Raw genomic sequence first — 23,015 nt, 5'->3', positions numbered from 1 at the left:
GTATATTTGTAGCAATAGCCAACAATACATTGTATGGGTCAAAATTATTGATTTTTCTTTTATGCCAAAAATCATTAGGATATTAAGTAAAGATCATGTTCCATGAAGATATTTAGTAAATTTCCTACCGTAAATATATCAAAACATAATTTTTGATTAGTACTATGCATTGCTAAGAACTTCATTTGGACAACTTTAAAGGCGATTTTTCTCAATATTTTCATTTTTTTTGCACCCTCAGATTCCAGATTTTAAAATCTCAGCCAAATATTGTCCTATCCTAACAAACCATTCATCAATGGAAAGCTTATTTATTCAGATATTTGAAGTAGATATGTGAAGCAGAATAGATCTTTGCTCACTGTTTGTCTCTTTTTGGCTGTCTGGGATTTTTCCACAGAAGGCGGCATCACATTCACCACTTAGAGGCAGTATATGAACAGGATTCTGACAGCCCCAAAAATATTACAAACAGGCCCAAGGGTTTGCACCCTGCAGACACAGTGTGACTATGGTGTTACTCTCGTCAGGTCTGACATTATCACTCTGGGTAATCGTGGCTAATCACCAATGTTTAAACTGCTCTAATGCACAAATGAATCTTGCGCCTCATTGTCTTGCCACAGAGAATAACATTTAAACTCCTCTGATACATTTGGCATGTGTCAAATGTGAAAAAGCACGTCTGTAAGTCATTAGGGGTCCAAGTAGTGAAGCTGCTGGAACCCTGTACTGTTTGCTCTGAATCTCTTAATTATTTCATATAAACCGCAGAGACTTCAGCCCTAGGGTAAGATGGTTCCAGTTCCACCCAATACTAATCAACTGCATGTCAGGCAATTGTTCTGACAATAGTTGGTGCTATAATGTATAAACAGCCTGAATATATCTGATCAAAAATACAGAAAAAAAAACAGTAATATTGTGAAATACTATTACAATATTGAATTAACTCTTTTCTATTTTAGTATAGTTTAAAATGTAATTTATTCCTGTAATGGCAAAGCTGTCTTCAGTGTCACATGATCCTTCAGAAAACATTCTAATTCGATGTTCAAGAAGACTTTTATTTGTTATTATCAAGGTTGAAAGCTGTTTTTGCTGCATAGTATTTGTAAAAACTGTGATCTTTTTTCCCCCAGATACTTTGAAGAATAGAAAGTTTATTTGAAATAGCTTTTGATCAATTTAATGCATCCTTGTTCAATAAAATGTATTATGGATTTTCATATTTTGATTTTATTTTCTTTTCTTGTTTTCATACACCTACAATAGTCATGCAATTTGCATGAAATTGGTTTCATCTAGAGACACACCTGACAAAAATTCTTCAGAAGAATTTTCATTCATCAAATCATTCATCAGATATGAGGTAATCTGTTTTTCAGGCGTGGCTTATAATGACTAATTGACCTATAAATTGTGAATCAAAGTGATGTTGAAATTTGCCACCAAAACAACTGTATCCACAGGATCTATTCTTTCGAATTCTGGTCATTTAATCTAATTTTTCAATTTGTTCAGACTTGACTGTTGCTTGTGGTAATATTTGCGCTTGGCTTTAATATTCTGAATGCTTGTTTAGATTCATTCGGCTTAATCAGTTAAGCTAGCAGGTTGATGACGGAAAGAGACGTGTACTTGTATGGCGTGCAGTTAGCAGTTACTTATCCACAGCTGGTTTGAAAACTGACATCACTATTAGAGGAAGCAGCGATCATCGGAGGTGATCTGGCAAATATTAGTTTTAACTGAACTTGTGGCCCCTTTTTTTCTTGAGAACTTCACAGGGAAAATAAACCGAGGGACTGCTCAAATGTTTAGCTGGGAGTATTTGGGTGGAGGGGCGTCAGGAGTAGACATTTTTGTGTTAGTCCTTGCTGTTTGCTAACATTGCTATTAAAATGTTTTCTGTTGCCTTCTAAAAAAATTCCAAAGTGGAATCAGTTCAAGAATGAAACTTTTAGCCTATAGAATTACATTGGCATTCACTTTTGGATAAACTAATCCTCTTGGAAAGCATCTCTAGTATCACTGCACGCATAGCCAGCAGTGTGAATTGAAAGCTGTAGGTTCCTCAAAGCATTATTTAGGCATTTCCCGCCATGTTGCAATGTTTCTTTCCTTATTTTCTCTTATGGGAAATTCCCTGTTTTATCCCTTGTATTGGATTGATTATTCTTTGGAAAGGTAGTCGTGCTTGTTTATGCCTGTGATGATCGTTAGCATTATTCTAGAGGTGACATTTGTTCTTAAGTGTAGACTAAACCCAGCTGTCCATCTACTGCTGTTTATTGGACTAAATGCAAACTGGGCTCTCAGATCAGGGTCCCATATGTTCAAGTGCTCATTCTCTCCATGTCATCTTCACTAAAAGTAATGTTTGCTTGATCCCTGCCTCAAGCGCATTTCCCTCTGTAGTAAATAATGTATTTGATGCACATGTAATGTAGGCGCACATGTGACAGGGGAAGGATGTCGTGACAGGTGAAGCGGTCACCGTGCACAAACTCAGGTTTCATGCTGTGTGAGGATGAATCTTTTTTTCAATCTAGTAATTTATATTTTTAAAAAAAGTTTACACAAACATATTTTATTTTCATAGACATGAAGTTGTCAAAAATGTCAGGGTGATGCAACTCATTAAAGGAATCAAATCCTTGAAAGGAAAACCTTATTAAGTAGTTTGGAATAATCTCCTACTATTATTATTATTTCTTTATAAAATAATATTTTAACAAAGCTGATTCACTGCTTATTAATATTTGTCTGCAAAATCATGTGGTATGACTTTCACAAAGAAACACGAGGAAAAAATTACATGGGACTGTGTGTTATGATCAATTTTATTCTAAAATATCAGAAATATCATAGCTCAACGCTTTTATGAGAAGGCAAGGTTAGTTAATGTTGTAAAATGGCATGTGGTGCAACTCCCCCCATTAAATATATATGAGAAAAAGATCAAAAAGTGTACATGTATGGGTTTGTGGAAAAGTAGTTATTATTTTGTAATTGATGGTTACACTACCTTTACATTTTTCAGAACATGGCATGGCATGGCATGTTATTTTAGAATATACTATTATGCTTTTTTAATATTTTGATTTAGGTTTTATTTTTGTATTTTCCATTTTCATTTTATTTTTAGTTAAAGTTGTAGTAATTTTGTTGTTTTTTATTAGTTATTGTTCCTTTTTAATAGTTATTGTTTTTTTTAAATGTCCATATACTGTAGTTTTTATTCATAATCATTTCAGCTTTACTTTGTTTAGTTAATTTAGTAAATCAAGTTAAACTAAATGAAAATGAGAAATGTTGCTTTTGCAACGAAGTGAAATAAAATAAGTTTTTGTCAATGTTTATTTCATTTCAAGTAACTTTTTTTTAATGGTTTTAGTTAACTATAATAACCTTTTCTTTATCATGGTCACTCTTTAATGTCATTGACCCTGGCTACAAACAAAGTCTCTTCACTGATTTTAGGGTGAAGAACATTCAGTACGGTTTTCCTCCTCTGTCATTATCCAAACACAGAGCCTTCCATTAAGGCCCAGTAGTTTACAGCCTTGACGGCAAGGAGAAAAAGGAGTGGTGATGTAGAAGGAGAGGAGTGTATGAGATGTAAATAAGAAAGAAAGAGAGAGGGAGAGATTGTAGCTGAATGGAAAGATTTGCCCCTCTGCTTTCCACGTAGAAGCTGCTCATCAACTATTCATCAGGAAGTCTCTGCGCTTTCCTACTGCAGTATGGCATGTATACAATCCTGCCACTCAGGACTCACGCGTAGTGTGCGGCTAAAGGACACCTGGGAGGTGACCTCCTGCTGCACCTGCACGTCTTCTGTCCCTGGGCTGCTCTGCACACGTCTGCGGGACACTGCAGCATCTGTAGCCTGATCAGCAAACGTCTAACTTGTCACTTCCTGAGGCCTATTAATACGATGCCTCGGTTGCTAAAGACACGAGCTGTGTTTCTGTAAACAATTCCTTTGAATAGCTGGTGCTTGAAAAGCTCTTATTGTGTTGCATGCAAACTATTAGGAATATTTGTATGCTTTTGCATAATGTAGTGCGCATCTTCCTACATTCAACATATGAAATACTCATAGCATCAGTCATATAGTTGGACAGGAATACTTCACTGATATTTACATTACATATGTCCTGTTTTGTGGACACCATGGTGCAGTAGTTAACATGTGGGTGATCACAGGGTTGTGTTGTTGTATCTTATTGCATTATATGTGCCCGCATTCTCCACCACCAAAAATATAAAAAAATCCTATTACTTTTTATTTTCCAAGTTTAATCTTTTAGGTCACACTGAAGCAACCTAGGCCAAGTCATCAATTTACTCATCAGCAGAACATAACTCAGTATCTTATGAAGATTAAAATAAATATTAGACTTAATCCCCCCTTGTTAGTTTTTATGCCTCTTTCATTGTTGTGTTGCTACTTTTTGTCAACACTGTCAGATGAGAATCAAAATCAGTCTTCATTCTAATGCTCCTCTTTCCATATTTCACATGTGACAGAGACGTGATTATTTTGTCAACACCTTATGATTAAGCTGAAACTGGGTTTTGAAACCATACTGTAGTCTCAGTTCATTCAGTCATTGAAGTGGATGCTAGATTTGTCAATATTTATGATGAATATTTGTCATATATTGTCACAGATATAAAAATATATTATTTGGAAATAGTAGCAGCAGCAGGAGACTGCAGCTTAAAATAGCCTTTTTGTCTGATCGCTCAGGAACAAAGATATCTATACTTTAAACTTCTCAAGACAACCATGTTTCGATCCACATATTTCAATATCCATGTTAAAAAAAAGTCAGCAGCTTCCCTCATAGAAAGAGTCATCCCTGAGATTTGAACCTGCAAACTTTGGGTTACCAGCTCAGTAGTTATTTGCTCATAAAACTGAGCCTGTGTAACCAATAGCTCCATAGCATATGTGTTGTATTGCGTTTCAATTAGCTTGCTTCTGTATACATATGCATTTGCAGCAATCTGTCATAATATGGGTCCGGAATAAAGCAGACAATGCCTGTGACAGGAACTTGACAAAACGAAAAGTTGGTTAATAAAGGAGCATGCATGTGTTTGTGTGTGGAGTGCCAGATTGTTGAAAAGAGGGTCTGCCAACACTCCTGTTGCGAGCCTTGCGCTCCACTCGAGGGACGTGTCCGGCCATGTTTGCTGCACACTCCATGCACATCGACCGCCAGTGTTTGCCTCCTCAGGTATGTCGTAGGAGTGGATTGATGTGTGTCTTAACATGAAAGGGCTTAAAAAAAGAATGAATAGCTGGTTTTTGCTTGTGTTAAGAGGTGGACAGGGAAGGATTTTGCTGTGTGTGATGGGGCAGTTAGCTGTCCATAAGGAGAGAGTTTGATGAATGCAGGGACCTGTATGTGATTGAAACCAGATCAGAGCACCTTTTATCAGGCCTCATTCATCTAAAGCCCAGCCCATGCAATGACACATTTCACATTACAGCAAAATTATAAGCAGTACAGTAAGATACAATGATCTGAAAGTTTGTTTGGAAAAGCTTTTATTTGAAATGATGATTTATGCAGATGAAATGACTTTTGTAATGCATTGCAATGCATTGCATCTGATCAGTTTGCATTAACTTGCAGGAACGCATGCTTAAAATGAATTTAATTGTTTTGGTGTTGTGTGTTCCCATCTGACTCTTCCTTCCCTTTTTTTTGCTTTTGTAGACAGAGGCGGACAGTAGTGAAGTATTTTTTACTCTGCTTTAAAAGTACTTTTAAAGTGTCTGTACTTTATCAGAGTGTTTTTTCTTTAGAAAACGTTTACTTCACAACATTCCAAAGCATAATATTGTACTTTTTTTCTGCACTACGTTTCATATTAAATATCATTTAATACTTAATTACATTAGAAATCTAGTACTTTCTTACTTTTTACTCAAATAAAAGTAATTCAAAGATTTACTTGAGTACAAGAAAGTACTACATTTTTAGTGTTCTTAAGTGTTAAAGGTTAAAAAAAGAAAACAACTTTTATTAATGAAATGTAGTGCAGTAAAAAGTACGACATTAAGTTTTGGAATGCAGTGAAGTAAAAGTTTTCCAAAGAAAAATACTCTGATAAAGTACAGATTCTTTTTTAAATTTACTCGAGTAAAGTAAAATATTTCACTACTGTCCACCTCTGTAGATAGACTTTTTAGTATAGTTAAGGAATTAGTGAGGAGATTTTTGCATGCAGAGCTGAGTAGTAACTGATTACTAGGGGTGTAACGATACACGTATTCGTATTGAACCGTTCGGTACGAGGCTTTCGGTTCGGTACGCATTACAAACCGAATTATTCATTGGACTAATCCTATTACATTTGGAAAATAAAAGTTCTTAAAGTGTGTGAAATGTAATGTTCTCAGTGCCGCTGCGCTCAACAAGGCAGCCCAAACGACGCAACAGGCAACGTGCTGTTTGCCCCGCGATAACCTCCCCTTGCTGGAGTACGTCGAAAGACGATGATCTTGTATCGACGATAGCCAGAGATATTGTCAAAAACATCAATGTTTGCCAATATTAAGAGGATTTGGCATTTCCAATTAATGTAGGCCTGTTACATTCTTATTTTTATTAGGCCTATTATTATTAAGAAGTTACTTTTATTAAATAAAAATTACAATTAATTTGCCCCGCAATATTACCACATAACTGATGCGCTGCGAGGATAACAAAAGATTAGGCTATTTACTCTGTTAAAACGTTTTTAAAAAATGTCTTTTAAAACAGGTCTATTATACAATGAATTATAGGCCTTTAATTTAAATATTAACACTGCAGTCATTAATAAAATCAATTAAATAAAAATCTTAGCCTATATTTCAAGCACCTACTTTCAAAAACAACCTGTTTAACATGAAATACGTTTCTTCTCATTTTTTTCCACTATGTATGGGCCACAAGAGAAATACTAAGGGAATAAATGAAAACAGTTAGCTATATACCGTTATCAGCATACGTTGAAGTAGATTCGTCTCTCATCATCTCTGAGAGAGAATATGCGCATCAGATGCCGAAAGCTCCATCATTACTCCGTCATTCCATTTTTACTTTCACTTTCTGCATAGTGAATGGATTGAGATTAAGACGTTCACCGGCATAACTCTTGCGCAACGTTTGCACGTTGCTTGTGTGTGATATCCATTGGCTCGCCTTCATGGTTTAAAACAGAAATATTTCCAACACTGCGACGTAACCAATTACCCCCGTACCGAACGTACTGAACCGAACCGTGACAACACTGTGTCGTATCGAACCGAACCGTGAATTTTGTGAACCATTACACCGCTACTGATTACATGTAATCTGGATTACGTAATCAGATTCCAAATATTAAGTGCTTGTAATTAGAGTAAATTACATTTTAAAATACTCGTAATCAGACTACAGTTACCTTTTTATAGATTACATGATTACATATTATTTGCACTATAGCAATAAATTATTTGTAATTTATTGATTCTCCCTAATTCCTCTTTATCATCTTTGAAATTTTAAAATAGCCTGCCACTTATATACACTCAGAAAGTCCAGTTTTGTGGACATTCACACAGAGATCAGTCATTAGTCAGGTGCTACACTGCATTTGACAATTGGATTTACAAAAATAATTTCACGTTTAAGAAGTGTTTCAATATTGCATCAACTACTGATGAACACATTCATTTTAATTGAATTCTCAATCAGTAGGTTATTTAACTATCTATTATTATGTATTATTGAAAGACCTTTGTCTTTCAAACTCATTATTTACATGTAATGCAGACATTCCCAAACTTTTTGTCATCTTAACCTCTTTTACCTAATGTATTTACTTTAAAGGGGTGGTCAACCAGCTGTTTTCGAAGGCTTGATTGTGCATATGGGGGCACTGTAACACGTGTTCATGCTTCGTTTAAAAATAAAAAATAAAAAATATTTTTCATATGTTTTACCACTGTTTCCATTCTCTGTTGACTTCCTGGTTCTAGGAAGCCCCTTCCTCAGAAATACGCAATGGGCTCAGATTGGTTAGCTGGCACAGTGTGTTGTGATTGTGTGCTCCCAGGGACAGGGTTTATGAAATTTTAGGGTTTGTGATATCACAAACCAAGGAAAAAGCTAATTGTAGTCCCTATCAGCTGTTTGTTGTAAGCCTTAAAAAGCAAATTCTGTAAAAGAAAATATCTCCTTTTGCATTGAACTTTCCAGATGTTGTTTATGCTCAAACAGGAACATTACACAATAACTAAAGTTAAAAAAGTGAAATCATAATCAAGGACACCTGAGATTTTAAAATAAATATTTTAATAATTAAGTATCACATTTGCGTGTTCACAGTTCTCTGAGATTGGATAATGGTCATATGGCATGCAGGTAAACATAAAATATTTATTTTTTTTAGTAAGTGTTTTAATTTGATTGTTATATTTAAAATTATTTTAATTTTACATGATTTATGATTTAATTAATTGTTAGCTTTTCATTAAGCTCACAAACCCCCTGCAGTTCCTTTATGAACCCCAGTTTGGGAAACCTTGATGTAATATAATGTTTAATACACTTCATGTTGTTAATTACAATGCATTGAATATATTTTCTTGCACTTTGTATTTTTACATCATAATGGTACAAGATTATTCTATTTAAATCAATGTGATAAACGAGTTAGGTCAAAAGTAATCTAAAAGTAATCTAGAAGTAGTCTGATTACATTACCTAAAATGTGTAATGTAATGGATTACGTTACTGTCTAAAATTTTTGTCATGTAATTTGGAATCAGTAACGGATTACAATTTGTAAGAAATCTTCCCAGCTCTTTTTGCATGGTAAACCCAATGGTTAATAGAATTCAAAACAAAATATGAGTTGCTAACTTGCTACAATTATTTTTACTGTAAAATCATAATAAATTAACATGTGAATCTGAATATTAATATACTGATTTAAAAAAAAAACATTTTAATCACTTTAAGGATGTTTTTCAACTTTGGACTAGTTTATGTGCCAGACATAAAAAAACACGCACATCAAGTATAAACCTTTTGTTTTAAATTATGTAAATCCATCATAATAATATGAATTATTACATGTTTATGATGATCTAAAGAGTAACCATCAGTGTTGGGGAAAGTTACTTTTAAAAGTAATGCATTACAATATTGCGTTACTTCCTAAAAAAGTAACTAATTACGTTACTTAGTTACTTTTTATTGAAAGTAATGCATTACGTTACTTTTGCGTTACTTCTTAAATCTGGGCTGGGCTTGCTTGTTTACTTTTAAAATAAAAAGTTCTGTTTTTGGCAAATGTAAACGCCCTTTCACACCAAAAGCCTCAGGATGAAGGAAATGTAAATTCACATCTGTACAGTAGAATGCAGAAGAAGAAAGTTCAACACTCTTCAGCAATAAAAAAAGAAGAAGAAATGTTAGTTTATATTGTGTAATTTTTGCTTATTAGTATGGTTGAATTGGATCATCAAAGGTCAGCAGCAAATTGGTTAATAAAATGAGATTAAATACATAAAGGATATTTGTATTATTTAACATTTAATTATTGCAGCTTTGAGTCATATTCTGAGTTAATGAGATTAAATACATAAAGGATATTTGTATTATTTAACATTTAATTATTGCAGCTTTGAGTCATATTCTGAGTTGCTTTTAACTGTTTTTATTAATTTTGAGAAAAACTAAATCTGATTTTTTTTTTGTGAGTAGTTCTACAATAAATGTGAACATGCATTAATTCATCTCACTCAAAGTAACATACATGTAGTTACAAAGTTACTTATAGTTAGTAGAATGTCTAAAGTGGACTATCGAAATAAAGTGTAACCACATCTTACTCCCGATTTCTCTCAACAAGGGGACAGGACAGCTTTCAATCAATAAATGGGAAAAAAAAGTAACTGGCATTATTTGAAAAAGTAACTCCGATATTTTCTTGCATATTAAAAAAGTAATGCGTTACTTTACTAGTTACTTGAAAAAAGTAATCTGATTATGTAACTCGCGTTACTTGTAATGCGTTACCCCCAACACTGGTAACCATTGATTGTTTAACAGCATTCCAGTAGCTCAAACAGTAGAGCCTGGTTTGTAGCGCCAACATCATGGGTCTAAATCACAGGGAATCCATGAACTGAAAAAATGGATATCTTTAATGCAATGTCAGTCACTTTAGATAAAAGTTAAATGCATTAATGTAAATATTTATGGTATGGAAATTACATGAATTTTTTGATGCATTAAATGTTATTTATGAAATCAGCAAGACAAAGTTGGCTGTTTTCTTGCAAAAATGTAAAAAAAAATAAAATAAAAATCCATCACAGAATGCTAATGTATTAAATGCATAATACTGTATGAGAAATTGTGAAATTTGTTCATGACTTTCAGAAAAAAAAGAATTCTCCTGTGATTTATAAATGTGGGGTTATTTTATGTTTATGATGTATGTATACAGTATATGCAGTTGGACATTTTTAGCAGACAAAAGTGAGTGTGAAAAGTGTGCTCTAAGAGAATATAGAGCCAAACATGCCTATAGCTGAAGAATCACTTAAATTCTTGTGTTGCAGACAGTATCATTGTAGAAACTTGTAGTAACAATAACTATACTGTAGAAGGCTACCCTGGTATTTTGGTGGAAACTATGGTTGCCATGGCAATTTTTCATAAGGGCCTGCCAGGTCACAGGGTTTACCATGTGAGAATCTCTTCAGCGACGTGTTTGTAGAATCTGTTGTTTACGTGGAATAATTAATCCAGTTATTATGAGAGCTTTGGGAGGAAATGTGACATGGATGCTTTTCCTTCCACACTAGTCACAGCATGTCAACAACACTCATTTTCCCTAGTGGTTTTTATCATGTGTTGTTTTGGCTCTGTAGCTCTAATTTCTGTTTTTTCCCTGTCTTTACTTTTTTTCATATTCATAGTCTCTTCTTTTGCACCCTTTTCTTCCACAAACTCCAGATTTGTGAGGTGAGAGTCACCTGTGTGCCACTGCGCGGAGGTGAAGAGGTGAACTCGATGTGGTTGGCTGGACCTGTTTCCAGAACAAGTTGTCATCAGATAGGTTGCCAGCAAGAAAGTAGATGCATGCAGGATGATTGCCTTCTCTCCTTGTTTCAAGATGCTCTCTGGTATTATTGATGCTTGGAAAGCTGTTTCTCTCTCTAACTCAATGCTAGATTTATCTGAGGTGAAAAAAAAAGAGAAAACATTTCAGTGATTGAAACAGACTTCGATTGAGATATTGCCTCTGTATTGATTTACCTCCAGTTGTAGCTCTTGAGCACTGGCTTGAGCTGAGTATCTGGGCAAAGGTTGTACATGTTCAGAGTGTCAGCAGAGATACAGCTTACCGTAAGTCTTGCTTTCATTCCTGTCTTATATTAATCTCTGGCCATGCTGTTGATGTCATGTTGAGTGGCCCAGACTCTGGAGTTCAGGAGCGTGTCTATCTCCCCTGGAAAACACACGCGCTTTCCGTCTGGCTTCTCTCATTCTGTTGTTGAAAGATAGTTAGCACAGCAAAAATAATTTTCTTAATCAGTAATTTTGTCTCGTATTCCAGTACAAATATCTAAACATCCTTAAACAAGATAAATTTATTGACGCAAAGTTACGTAAGAATTTTTAAGGAATTTAACCTTTTTCTTTTTTTAACTTATTGTACAAAAATTTTGCTTCTGGGTTAAGCATAAATTTCACAATATTTATTTAAGTTTATGCTTAAAAACAAGTAAAAAAAAAAACTAAAAACTCTGCAGTCAGAGTAAGAAAAATAAACTTTTCTCTGATATTTCTATTAAATATTTTTTTATAGATTTTTTGGTGAAAAACATTCTCATTTTCTCTGTTATTTCATTATTTAATTTAAGTTTATTTATTTATTTATTTATTTTTTGCATTGAGTGGAGAGTGAGTAAACAAAAAAAATGTAGGCCCTTGCAGAAAAAACTTGGTGTGCAAAATAATTTAAACACAGTAGTGGCCCTGTAATTTGCTCTTTGTGAATTCAGCATGTACAGTATGTGTGTCCATATTTTGCTATTTTTTTTATTCCTTGTATGCTGTGGAATGCAAATCCTCTCCCCCGCATGGTTCAAGGTCAGGGAGCGTTAGGACTGAATGCTCCATATCCCGCAAACAAAACTGCTCTGCACACAACCTCTTTTGGCCCAGCATTCCCAAACCTTCCCTCGCAGACTGTCATATTTCCATGAATTATGCTTTTTCATCTTTTCTAGGCTGCAGCTCAATTTCGCCTGGGCATCAGCTTTTATCCAGAGCTCGGTATGTTGTACGTCGTTTATGTCCAATTCAATTCAATTCATTTTTATTTATTTATTTCCCATCACATTACTTATTCTGCCCAGACCACAAAGAATAGCCAGTTCAAGATGGTGACTGAGTCCAAATGAGACTTCTGCTGTCGTTGGAATAGCAGGGTTCGTATCTGTGACCGGGCCGTCTGCCTGTCACACTGAGACGGCCCAGTTGTGCTCCAGGTTTCCTGTAACCTCCCCGAAAGAGCCAGAGCACGAAGGGGCCGTCCTGCTACTCGTACCCAGGGGCCACACACTTGATCTCTCACCAGCTCTCCCCTCAAATTATCTGAGGCCCCTCTGAAAGAAAAACTCAAGCCGTTGGTTTTCGACCAGCAGAGCCATCGACCCCAGAGGACGCTCGCCGCTAGCACAACTCTGTGTTTTTCAGGAAGGCCCTGCTACACTGGAAGAGAAATTGAGAGATAAGCTGGGCCTGTGATAAGATGCAGCTCTTCTCGTAGAAGCGAAAACAGAAATGCAAATGACTAGTGTGTATGGTGTGTTTGGGGGGTGGGGGTGGAGGGGGGGGAATACGTTTTTTTGGTGAGCATAGGGCCTTTTGGCTTCCTCACTGCGACATGTTTGTGCTCTGCTCCAAGTACATTCTCCAGATAAAGGACGAGCTGAGAGCACGCAAGGAATTTGATTTGATTCGAAGAATGCGGAGCTGGGAGCGGACGTGTGTGTCTTTGTGTGCGGAGGGGTATTGATAAGAACTGGACCCTTTCCCATGAGCCTCCGTTTCTTCTCTCTTTCCTATCAAATGTCACTATGCCAGTTGCCTTTTTTACAAACTAGACCAGATGAGGCCAAAAAAGAGCATGCGTGCGTGCGTGTTTACGTTCTGCCGAAAGGGCATGTATACATTTGTTTCAATTGACTGGTGTTTGGCTGGTTGCGCGTTGGCCCGTTTCTGAATGCTGAACAGCATGCGTATGTGTTTGTGTTAACGCTGCAACGGCAATGTGGGCGCTTGTTTGTTAAACTGCGTGAGAGTGTGTGGGAGTGTGTTTGTCTGTTCTACTGAAACAGAGAGAGAAAGAGAGCAAAAACATGGACGGAGTAGATCTCTCCCTGACACTATCTCAAAAACAATCTGTCGCACATTCGGGTGAGACTTTAATGTATGATCCGGAGACTGCGGTATATCTGAGTGCCACTTGTTGAATAGCAGACTTAAATAACGGTGTAGAGGCAAAAGCCTACCGCATAACGCCGCTGTTTTGTGGAGGCAGAGGTTTGTGTGTTTACCTTTCAGAACGTTGCCCTTTCATCCTTGTAGAGTCAGTCCTGTTTGATCGTCGCTGACAAAACAGGACACGATGATCTGCACAAAAGGCTGTTTGGTGGATGTCTTCGGGTTATTACACTTCAGCTGAAGTTGCCGTACTTATGACATCATAGGAAAGCAATACGTAGTCATTCTAGCTGGCTTATTGCTGATTAATGAGATTGCTGAGATCATATGCGGCTGGAACGCTAGAAATAATAATAGGATATATAGAAGAAAGAGAAATATATGTAGTACAGACCTAGAAAAGTTAATGTATTATCATACTGTAGATATAGCTCAGATAATTTTGTTTGAATGCACACTGTCTTGGCAAATCCGAGCATAGTTTGAGACATTGTTCAAGGTATAGTTCAAATATGAAACCGAATTGTCAAAAATGACCCCCGAAAGACAATTGTGTGATAATTTACTGACCCACTTTTCAAACCTGGAGGATTTTCTTGCTTTTGTGGAACTCAAAAGAATGCTTTAAATGATTTTGTCCATTCAGTGAAAGAATAAATAAAAACACTGAACATAACTATTATTTTTTGGGGGCAAACTATTCCCTTGAAATCTTCAATAAAAACTCTAGAGTAGAAGCATGTTAGATTACCAGGGTCTTTTCCGAAAAGCAGGAGACTTTTGCTCTCCACTTGATGTAGTGATTGTGTAGGAGACAGAAGTTATTAAAGAAATTTATGATTTTTCTTTCTTACAGTTTGCCATTTATGCACAAATGTAAACAAAGCAAAGAGAGATAGGAATAGACCTTGAAGTTGATTGTTAAGCCAATGCAACATTGAAAATCTATCTTTTATTTAAAAATTCCAATTAACCAAAAAAAATAATAATCAGACTGTACATCTCTCACCCGCAGTGTTGTTTTCAATTGCATCGAATGAAATATAGAAAATACCCTGCTTAAGGTCTATACCGAGGATTATGATCGCGATCATCCTTGATGGTATAAACGGGATGAGCCATACTATTATGACATCCATCTGTGAGGATTTTGGATTAGGCAAGTAAACCTTAACACAAGATGTGCAACTGGTTGTCTTGTATTTGACTTCATTCCATTTGGCTTTACCTGTGCTTGTTTGTTCTGTCATAGCTCTTAGCAGACATGTGAATGCTTCTGTGATCCGATGCACCTCGATTAGCGTAAGCTGCGAAAAGGCATCTTGCAGCACTTGCCGGGGCTAAATTGTACCCTATTGGCTGCCGTGTTGCTATGCGTGTTACTATATGTCCTGTCCTTTCCTGGTGAGATGAATCTTTGATAACTTGAGCACTCATCATGGATACGCTGTGACGGGGACGCATCTCAGCCCGCGTTTCTGCCATCCTTTCATTCATAAATCATTCAAACACTGGCTGGATTGATTTGCCGTTGCAGTGTGTAGAAGGCAGGGTATACAGTAGGGGTGGGGCTAAACTGTGGCAGGTCTGTGATTGACAGCTGCGTGATGGTACAACCTGACAGCTTAGAACGTGAGTGTGCAGTTAGAATGTCACTCTGCCTGTGAAGCATGCTCTCTCGTTGCCGCCTATTTCTCTCTGCAGTGTTTCCCTGCGGATTGAACAGAGGCTACCTCATGGACGTCTCTGTTTTCATGTGGTGCAATGTGTCTCTCTCTCTATCTCTATCTCCTGCCTTGTTCTGAATGGTTTCCATGGTGATAGCTGTGCACAGCAGAAACGGTGCAGGGCTGAATTCACACCATCTCACCATTAACCACCTGAACGTACACGCATGCACACAGGGGGCAAGGTTCTTTATGCTTACACACTTATCCCGATCGTAGTCAAGCATATGCAGGTTGCCTGTGAACAATTTCTTCCTCGGTCTCTGTTGCACGCAATGCATGCAATCGCTCACGCTCACTCTGCCTTTTCATTCACACGTCTTATTGTTTGTGGTCACAAACACAGATGGTTGTTTACTACAACACACATGGCAGTGTGGTTAGAAGTTCAATGGCTCATCTGCCCGAAATTTGACCACTGCAGTGGTACAACAGGGTCCTGCTGACTTTGATTGGTCAAGCTTTTGTGAGCGCTTCGAGACATCCGTCTGATGGGGCGGATGTCTCGGACCCCACACTCTGCCTTTTGCGCAGATGAGGGCACCTGGAACCACAGATCCTTCCTTTACCATTACGGATGTGTGTGATTTTTTTTCAGAGATATACCTTCAAAGAGATTAAGATTTGACCCTTTTCCGACCCTTAAGGAGCTCCGCATTAGAAACATGCCCTGCTCCCAGGCACCGGGCACCCTGATCGTTCACAGATGGTCTACCTACAGACTAGTTCAAGCTGTCTTCAAAATTTAAGGTGGGGGACAGACATGGGCCTGATTGTTCACATCTGCATCCAATGATTTTGTACCCAGGTCTCATTTAGAATCAGCACGTCCTCACTGATGACGATCCCAACATTTCTACCCATTGAGGCACCACCAAACACAACTGTTGGCCATTTGAGCAGTTTGTCGAAATTGACAATGCATGTTTTCTTCAGTTTATCCTTGCCTCTGCAGTGCCTCTCCACCTCACGGCTGCCCTTGCTTCATCTCTCAGTCAAGTCAACAGGCGAGTGTTAAGGGCAGGGATCTGCATCCCCTTACCTCCCACTCAGATCCACCATCTCCCCACACACACACACCATGCCTTAGGAGAAACATGCAGATCTAAACAACCAGATGGGTGTTTAAAACCATTAGGTCTCCAAAGATAAACTCACCGATCTCGTGAAATGCCAGCAGTGTCTCGGGGCGGTGTATATGTGTGATGGTGTGCAGGTACAGCGGGAGGCTGGTAGAGGGGGAGGTGGGCTACACTTATCTGCTGTGATCTTTAAGGAAGTTAAGAGGGGGTGCAGCAAATTGCATAGATGGGGCCTGGTGAGGGTACAGGAGTGGGAGAGATCCAGGAGAGTCCAATCCAGGACTTTTAAGGGGGTGGCTTCACATTCTCTTTATTTACTCTTAATGTCAGGCATCCCCACCCACCCGATCAGAGCAGCGAACGCCTGTGGGTAACCGATGTTGAGAAACAACAGATGCTACAGTATGTAATGGATGAAAAGAGGAACACTTCAGAGCCAGGAGAGGGAAAAGGATGGGAAGAGACCTAAAGACCGAATAGAAGTGGGAAAGCACGACAGTGCCCCATTTTTGAGTATTGTCTCCTATATCTATTGTTTTTGTTTGAATGGCTGTCATTACATCGAGCAACCCGTCCATGTCACACCGCAGTCTTTAATTTCACCTTGAGCTGGAGGGCTTCGTGCTTCTTGACAGGTGGATGGTTCACAGCAAAAATAAAGCAAAACAAGTCGCTGATACACCCAATGTTTTCTCTTTCTTCTCCTTTTGTTCCGCAACTCCTTGTAACAGCATATTGCAACATAGCACTGGTGGTATTGTATGCCGTGATGTCAGCCCCGCCCACCAGAAACGCTCAATACCTGTGCAGTAAATGTAACGCATTCACTTCTGCAGTATGGTAGGGCAAATCTAACACAGGAGCCTTACTGCATTTCATGGAGGAAATAATCTTTTAAGGGAGTTCCCCTCTGAATGAACAGCAACTGTATTTGGATACCTGCAGATCTCACAGTTCTGCATGTGTATGTATACACGCATAGGTGCCAGAGAGGAGAGAGGAGAGAGCAGGTCGGGTAACAAGTCCCATCATGCCTGGCAACGAGGGGAGGGTGACCTACAAATCCCGCTCAGTGTCATTACCGTTGACAGATTCACTCACCGCAAAGAGCTGTCGTGAGGGAAGCACTTCCACACATGCACACACACACTGTTTATGCCTACAACGTGGCACTTTGATCTTCTCTAAAGTGGAGGCTACACTGCATGTGTTGAGACATGCCAGTTCCCGCCCCCTTGGACACACACACACACACACACACACACACACTCCCACCAGGTAAATGATGACATGGCTCCAAGGAGGTTAGAGTCATGAGAAGCCCCGTGGCGAGGTCTCGATACCACAGCACGTTTTGTGACTCACCACATACCGCACGTAATCTTCCACTTCCTCCATCATGCTTTCAATCTCGTCACCATCTTTCTAACGTTTCTTCCAATCCTGTTTGGGTTCTGGCATAACCCCCAACCGTCTACCTTGTATTGATGAAATGTTACTCTGTACTCTGTGGTGGAGACGGAATTACGAAATGCCTCTATTTTTGGGATCAAGGTGCTGGTTCCATGATGTTTTTTTAGTTTTTTTTTTGGATGATAGGAGGATAACGTTGTTGCATTATTATGAATAGAGGTTTGTTTACAGAATGACATCATGTCAGACAGATTTTGGTCTTGGTGCATCTTGCTCGATGAAAATGATGATACAAGGTTGTTTGGAGGAAACCCTTATGAAGACACTTTTGATACTGTATCTCACGGCTCTTATCTGAGCTTTGGTGCCTTGCTTAGAGGCACAACAATACAACATTCAATCATACGGATTTGAACCCGTAACACTGTTGCCGCCAGCATTAATATTATCTGGGCTTAGCGCTCACCCTTTGATTGAAGTGAAACATGTGACAGTCTTCTAAAATATTAATTCTTTAAGTGTATCATCATTGTTTGTTATTTCCAAATTGAATTCCATATGGGCCCTGACATGACATAACTTGTATGCTACAAAGCTCATAATTCATAGGAGACTTATCAGCGTTAGTCATAAGGGATAAGAGACAGTGAAATGAATTGTACTGTATGTGTAGCTTGTTTGCTGCACACTGTAGAGTTCAGCCATGTTCTTCTACCATCTTTCATTCCAATGCTGGTGTCATATAAATGGCAGTTGAACTGTTTTTCCAGTTTAACTCCTATTCCTTCCTAGTCATATTTTTTTGAGGGGGAAAGAAGATGGAAGTAGAGTGATGCTGACACTGTGTTTTATTTATGATGGCCTCTGATATTTTCATCTCAAGAATCATGTGACTGGATTCCTGCCAACCAGTGCCCCAAGCTTTTGGATGGACCCTTAAAAACTGTCCGTGTGGGGCTGCTAGATTTATTCCCATTATAACATCTTATGTTTCTTTCTTTTTCTTTCTTTCTTTCTTTCTTTCTTTCTTATTATCCTTCCTATCTTCCTTCTTTTGTTCATTCATTCTTTCCTTCCTGTCTTTCTTTTTTCCTAACCTTCTTTCCTCCTTCCCTCCTTCATTCCTTTTCCATCCTGTTTGTCTTCTTACTATGGTTGCTTCTTTTTTCATCCTTCCACCCTTCCTTCCTTCCTGTCTTTCTTTTTTGTTTCTTTCTTTCTTTCTTTTTTGTTTCTGTCTGTTTTCTTTCTTTCTTTCCTTCCTGTCTTTCTTTCTTTCTTTCTTTCTTTATCCCTCTCTCTTGTACCTGCTGCACAGGCATTGGAGGTGTAGCTTTGTGGCATTATGTTTTCTGTGCTCTCACTAGGTTCCTAGTCTGTGATTGCGTGCTCACTGCTGGGATTCCTGACGACACTATTAGGAACGTGTTGTGACTCGTTTACAGTAGAGGATGGGAAACTGGGAGCAAAGAGGGAAAAGAGAAAGAGAGCAGGAGAGGCAGAGGGGGACATTGGGGAGTATAAAAATAAAGAGAGAGAGAACAGTAGGATTGTTTTGTGTCATGTCGCACATGCATAATTTTCCGATATCAAACATTTTGGAATTATGGTATTTTGACCTTTTTGTGGCTGTGTCACTGAATGCTTTTGGCTGAGTGAATGTTTTTTGTCTCCAATAGTGCTAGAGCAGTGTGTGGGGGAGAGATCAGCCAGGAGTCAGCTTTACAGATCAGCTGAGGCTCCTGCTGCCCTGAGACTGCGAGAGAGAGGTGGAAAGAGACAGGAAGGCCTGAGCACTGTGTTGTCTCCAAGCACCAGCTCCAGGGCCTGGAAGACACTGAAAGATCTGAAAGATCCAGACAGGGAATAGTTAATTGCTTGACAGCAATGGGAAATGCCTCCCTTTGCTCCCTCCCTTTCTTCCCCTCCCCTTCTCTCTCCCTCTCTCTTTTCCACCGTCTTCGCCTCTCTATTTTCTCTCTCTCTCACCATGCTGCAAGTAGGTGTTTCCTCTGTGATGTGAGAGAGTGAGTGTATATAGGAGCCCAAACGCTCTGACAAGTTCAGAGTCTCAAGTGCGCCAGTCACACTCCCCATAGGACTACTTGTATTTTCTTTCCATTGTGGATTTACATTTTTCACTCTTTTTTTGGTACTGATACAATGTCAGAGGGTAAGAAGAGGGAACGGAATGGGAAAAAAAGAGGAGGAAAGAAAGGACGCAAGGAGAGCAAAGATCCCACAGAAGGTAAATAGAAAACATACGCAAGGTGTGTGTGCCTGTGGCAGGAGGGGGTTTTGGGGTGTGAAACAAACTGTCTTGTCAAAGCTTGCTGCATATGTTTGTCACACAGGTAGACCTCCTAAAGCAGTCAACGTGTAGCAGCATATCTAGCCTTTGTGGCGTAGGTACACAATTGTTGCATTAATGTGTGTTTTGCGTGCAAGCCAGATCCCCATCCAGTTTGGCGTGCTACCTAAAGTCCTTGATAAACTCCTATTCCAGTTTCTTATGTCACAAGCGGTAACGGCTTTTCCCAGCACTCTCACCTACGCCACTCACCTGATTTCTGCATATTGTCGCCTAATGAGCTGCATTGTTGCTGAGATTCGGGCCAAATTGTGGGCTGCCTCCCAAAGGCTCTCGTTCCTCAAGTACCTTTAAAGGACTTGCTCGTATTTCTGTGCCGGTGTTAGGTCTCTACTCTTCTGCAAGTGGCTGCCACACTGTTTCTCCACTGGATTGCACTTCAGGGAGATGGTTGTTGCTGTGAAACCTTTCAAACGTCATGGCTTAGATTTTCTTGAATGAGGGCTGAAGAGCACAAGTTCCTTCTCTTTTGCTCTACACTGCTGCAAGTCATGTCTTTTTACTGCAGTCTGACCCTGAGGTCAAGGAGGGAGACACAGCGGGAAAGAGGCAAATCCCTTTTTGCCTGGTCACATACCCCATTGTGCTAGTATATGATGGGATGATTCACCCTTCTCATAGAAGGCTCCCATCTTTCCCCTGTTCCAGGGAGCATCATACCCCTTCCAGATGGCATATGCCTCAAATATTTTTTTGTGTAAAACATCTTTAAGTTGCATGTTGTAAAAAATTGTTTGTTTAAAACTCTGTGACTGAAGTCACCTATTCACATGTCTAAATATATTTAGTCCGTGCAAACTTGCTCTAAACCTAACAATTCTGTCATTAGTCCATGCTCAAAAAACATACTATTTTCCAGTGCGTACTAGAGGAGCTATTAGGAATTGCCAAAGCTGCTCTTTTGAATCCAACCAATATACATTAATGCTGGTTGTCAGTTCAGTTAAAAAAAAATAGATGGTATATTAAGTCGGGATTCGAACCTGAGTCTCCACTCAGAGTTGCTTGGGAGATTCACCTTGGTATGAAACTCCTCAATTACATTAGCAGGTGAAGACAAGGAGGCACAGTATTGTGTCTCCTCTCATTCATTTACAGACATGTCTGAGTCTTTCAGTGTCCGATCTCTCGAGGGTGGTGTTCCATACCCTGTGTGCCCCGAGGCTTGATTTGAGGGGGAGAGAGAGTATTGTGTTCCCCAGCTTTTATGTGGTCCCAGTTTCTGTCGTTTAACACGCTTGACCTCACAATACTAACACAGGTGTAATTTAACATAGTGTGCTTGTACTTGTGTAAGACATAACATTGTATAGACTGTGGTTTTTTCGCCTGCCTGTGGTCACAGATATACGTCAAAGTGTGTGTGATGTGGTACAGAAGAACAGTTTCTTAGAGCGATGTTAATCACCTGTGCTGTGTCTACGGAAACAAAGCGCAGCTGTGAATTTTTAAAAAAAGTGCCCAGGAGAAGTTTTATACAGTGCCTCTTGAGAGAGAAGACATTTGTGTTAACCCTGTGTGTAGTTGTGTTACTCCGGTTTAGTTTACACTACACCTTCTTGCTAAATTTAACGGGGTCCTGATTTAGCTCAGTTCTGATTTTGAAATGACATGAAAGAAAAGCGAGAATCATGAGTGACTAAACAAAGTGCTTACTGAATCACAGAATACGCAGTAGATAATTCTGAGAAATGGCATGTTTTACACTGTGATCTATTTAAAAAAACAACCAAAAGGATTTCAAACTATATACATATTTTTGAAGTGATTGATTGTGTTAACATGCGGCTATATTTGGCATACGCGCAACGAAACCGATTGCCAAGACCACACATGCATATGGCTTTCTGTCATTGTGTCTGAGTGATAAACCACATTTTTAGTTTATACACAAGAATAATCTGGAAATTGTTCAATGTCGACACAGATATCCTGCTCAGTTTTGTGATTGTGAGCTCTACATAACAGTTGGTTTTATTTAGTCTTTTAAAAAACTGTGGCTAGATAGGAACTGCTGAGACCTGAATGTTCCACATTTTCTCTTCAGGTCTCTTCAGATTTTCTGTGATAATTTTGAAGTTGGACTTATCTTGTTTATATTACGTGTTTAAAGGAGGAAGAGAAAACTATAAAAGGGGTTTTATGTGATGAATCATATATTTACATATGATTCTTATTTTGGATATTATAACTGTGGTGAATCGTATCTGATCGGCAACATACGGGCGACACGTTGGCCGTTGCTGTTCATGACGGTTGAATCACACATCTTGTCAAGCCGCAAGAGAGAGCACAGCATCTCCTCAGGCTATGGATATGTACTGTTCCTCAAAAACAGGCTTTGCTATCTGTAACAACGCATACGTGTGAATCTTGTGTTTGTGTGGGTAAGAGCTGGAACATGCCACTTGTACAAAAGGTAAGGAGGAAATATACTGGACATGTTAGGCATTCCCATGACAGGACGTTTTGCATTGTTTATTTTTGTACCACTTTTGGCATTCAGAAGTGTTTCTGTTTGGATGAGGATATTAAAGTGTTTTAGGATCATATTGGCACAAAAGAAGGAGCACCTTCTTAAATGAGTTGTAAAGTAAGCATTCTGTCAAAATTTTTCAGATTTGAGGGACATATTCAGTACATGATCTTGTCACTTTTTTGGGTGGTATTTCAGTGCATATACAATTTTGTTCAATAACCTTTAAAATGCATTGTATTAAAATCAACTAACTGCATTGACATTTCAGTAGAAACAGCATTTTTAATGTAAATTTGGTTTAGTATAGATTACGGGAGGAGTACGCCCATCTAATCTTCCAGTTAATATCCAAGTATAAAAACCAGCCTCTTACCTCTTCCGTTGTTAGTTCTTTCGGCATCCCTCCTCCCCCCCATCTCC

The 23,015-nt window shown here is 38.6% G+C and overlaps 1 protein-coding gene across 8 annotated transcripts in view; it reads left to right on the top strand.

Moving 5' to 3' along the window:
* nrg2a (neuregulin 2a) overlaps positions 1–23,015 on the top strand; it is a 93,446-nt gene that overhangs the window by 14,435 nt on the left and 55,996 nt on the right. The window contains exon 1 of one of the 8 annotated variants that reach the window (XM_016545144.1): positions 19,746–19,993. The exons of the other annotated variants lie outside the window; for them this stretch is intronic. Coding sequence (XP_016400630.1) covers positions 19,909–19,993 — 85 coding nt within the window. The 5' untranslated portion in view covers positions 19,746–19,908. Of the gene's footprint in view, positions 1–19,745; positions 19,994–23,015 lie in introns of those variants that run through there. 8 annotated transcript variants of the gene reach the window in all.

The sequence above is a fragment of the Sinocyclocheilus rhinocerous genome, unplaced genomic scaffold (genome assembly GCF_001515625.1).
Source record: "Sinocyclocheilus rhinocerous isolate Xijiao unplaced genomic scaffold, SAMN03320098_v1.1 scaffold69, whole genome shotgun sequence".
Lineage (NCBI taxonomy): Eukaryota > Metazoa > Chordata > Actinopteri > Cypriniformes > Cyprinidae > Sinocyclocheilus > Sinocyclocheilus rhinocerous.
Note: the sequence above shows the minus strand (reverse complement) of the source record. Positions and strands in the feature narration are given on the sequence as shown.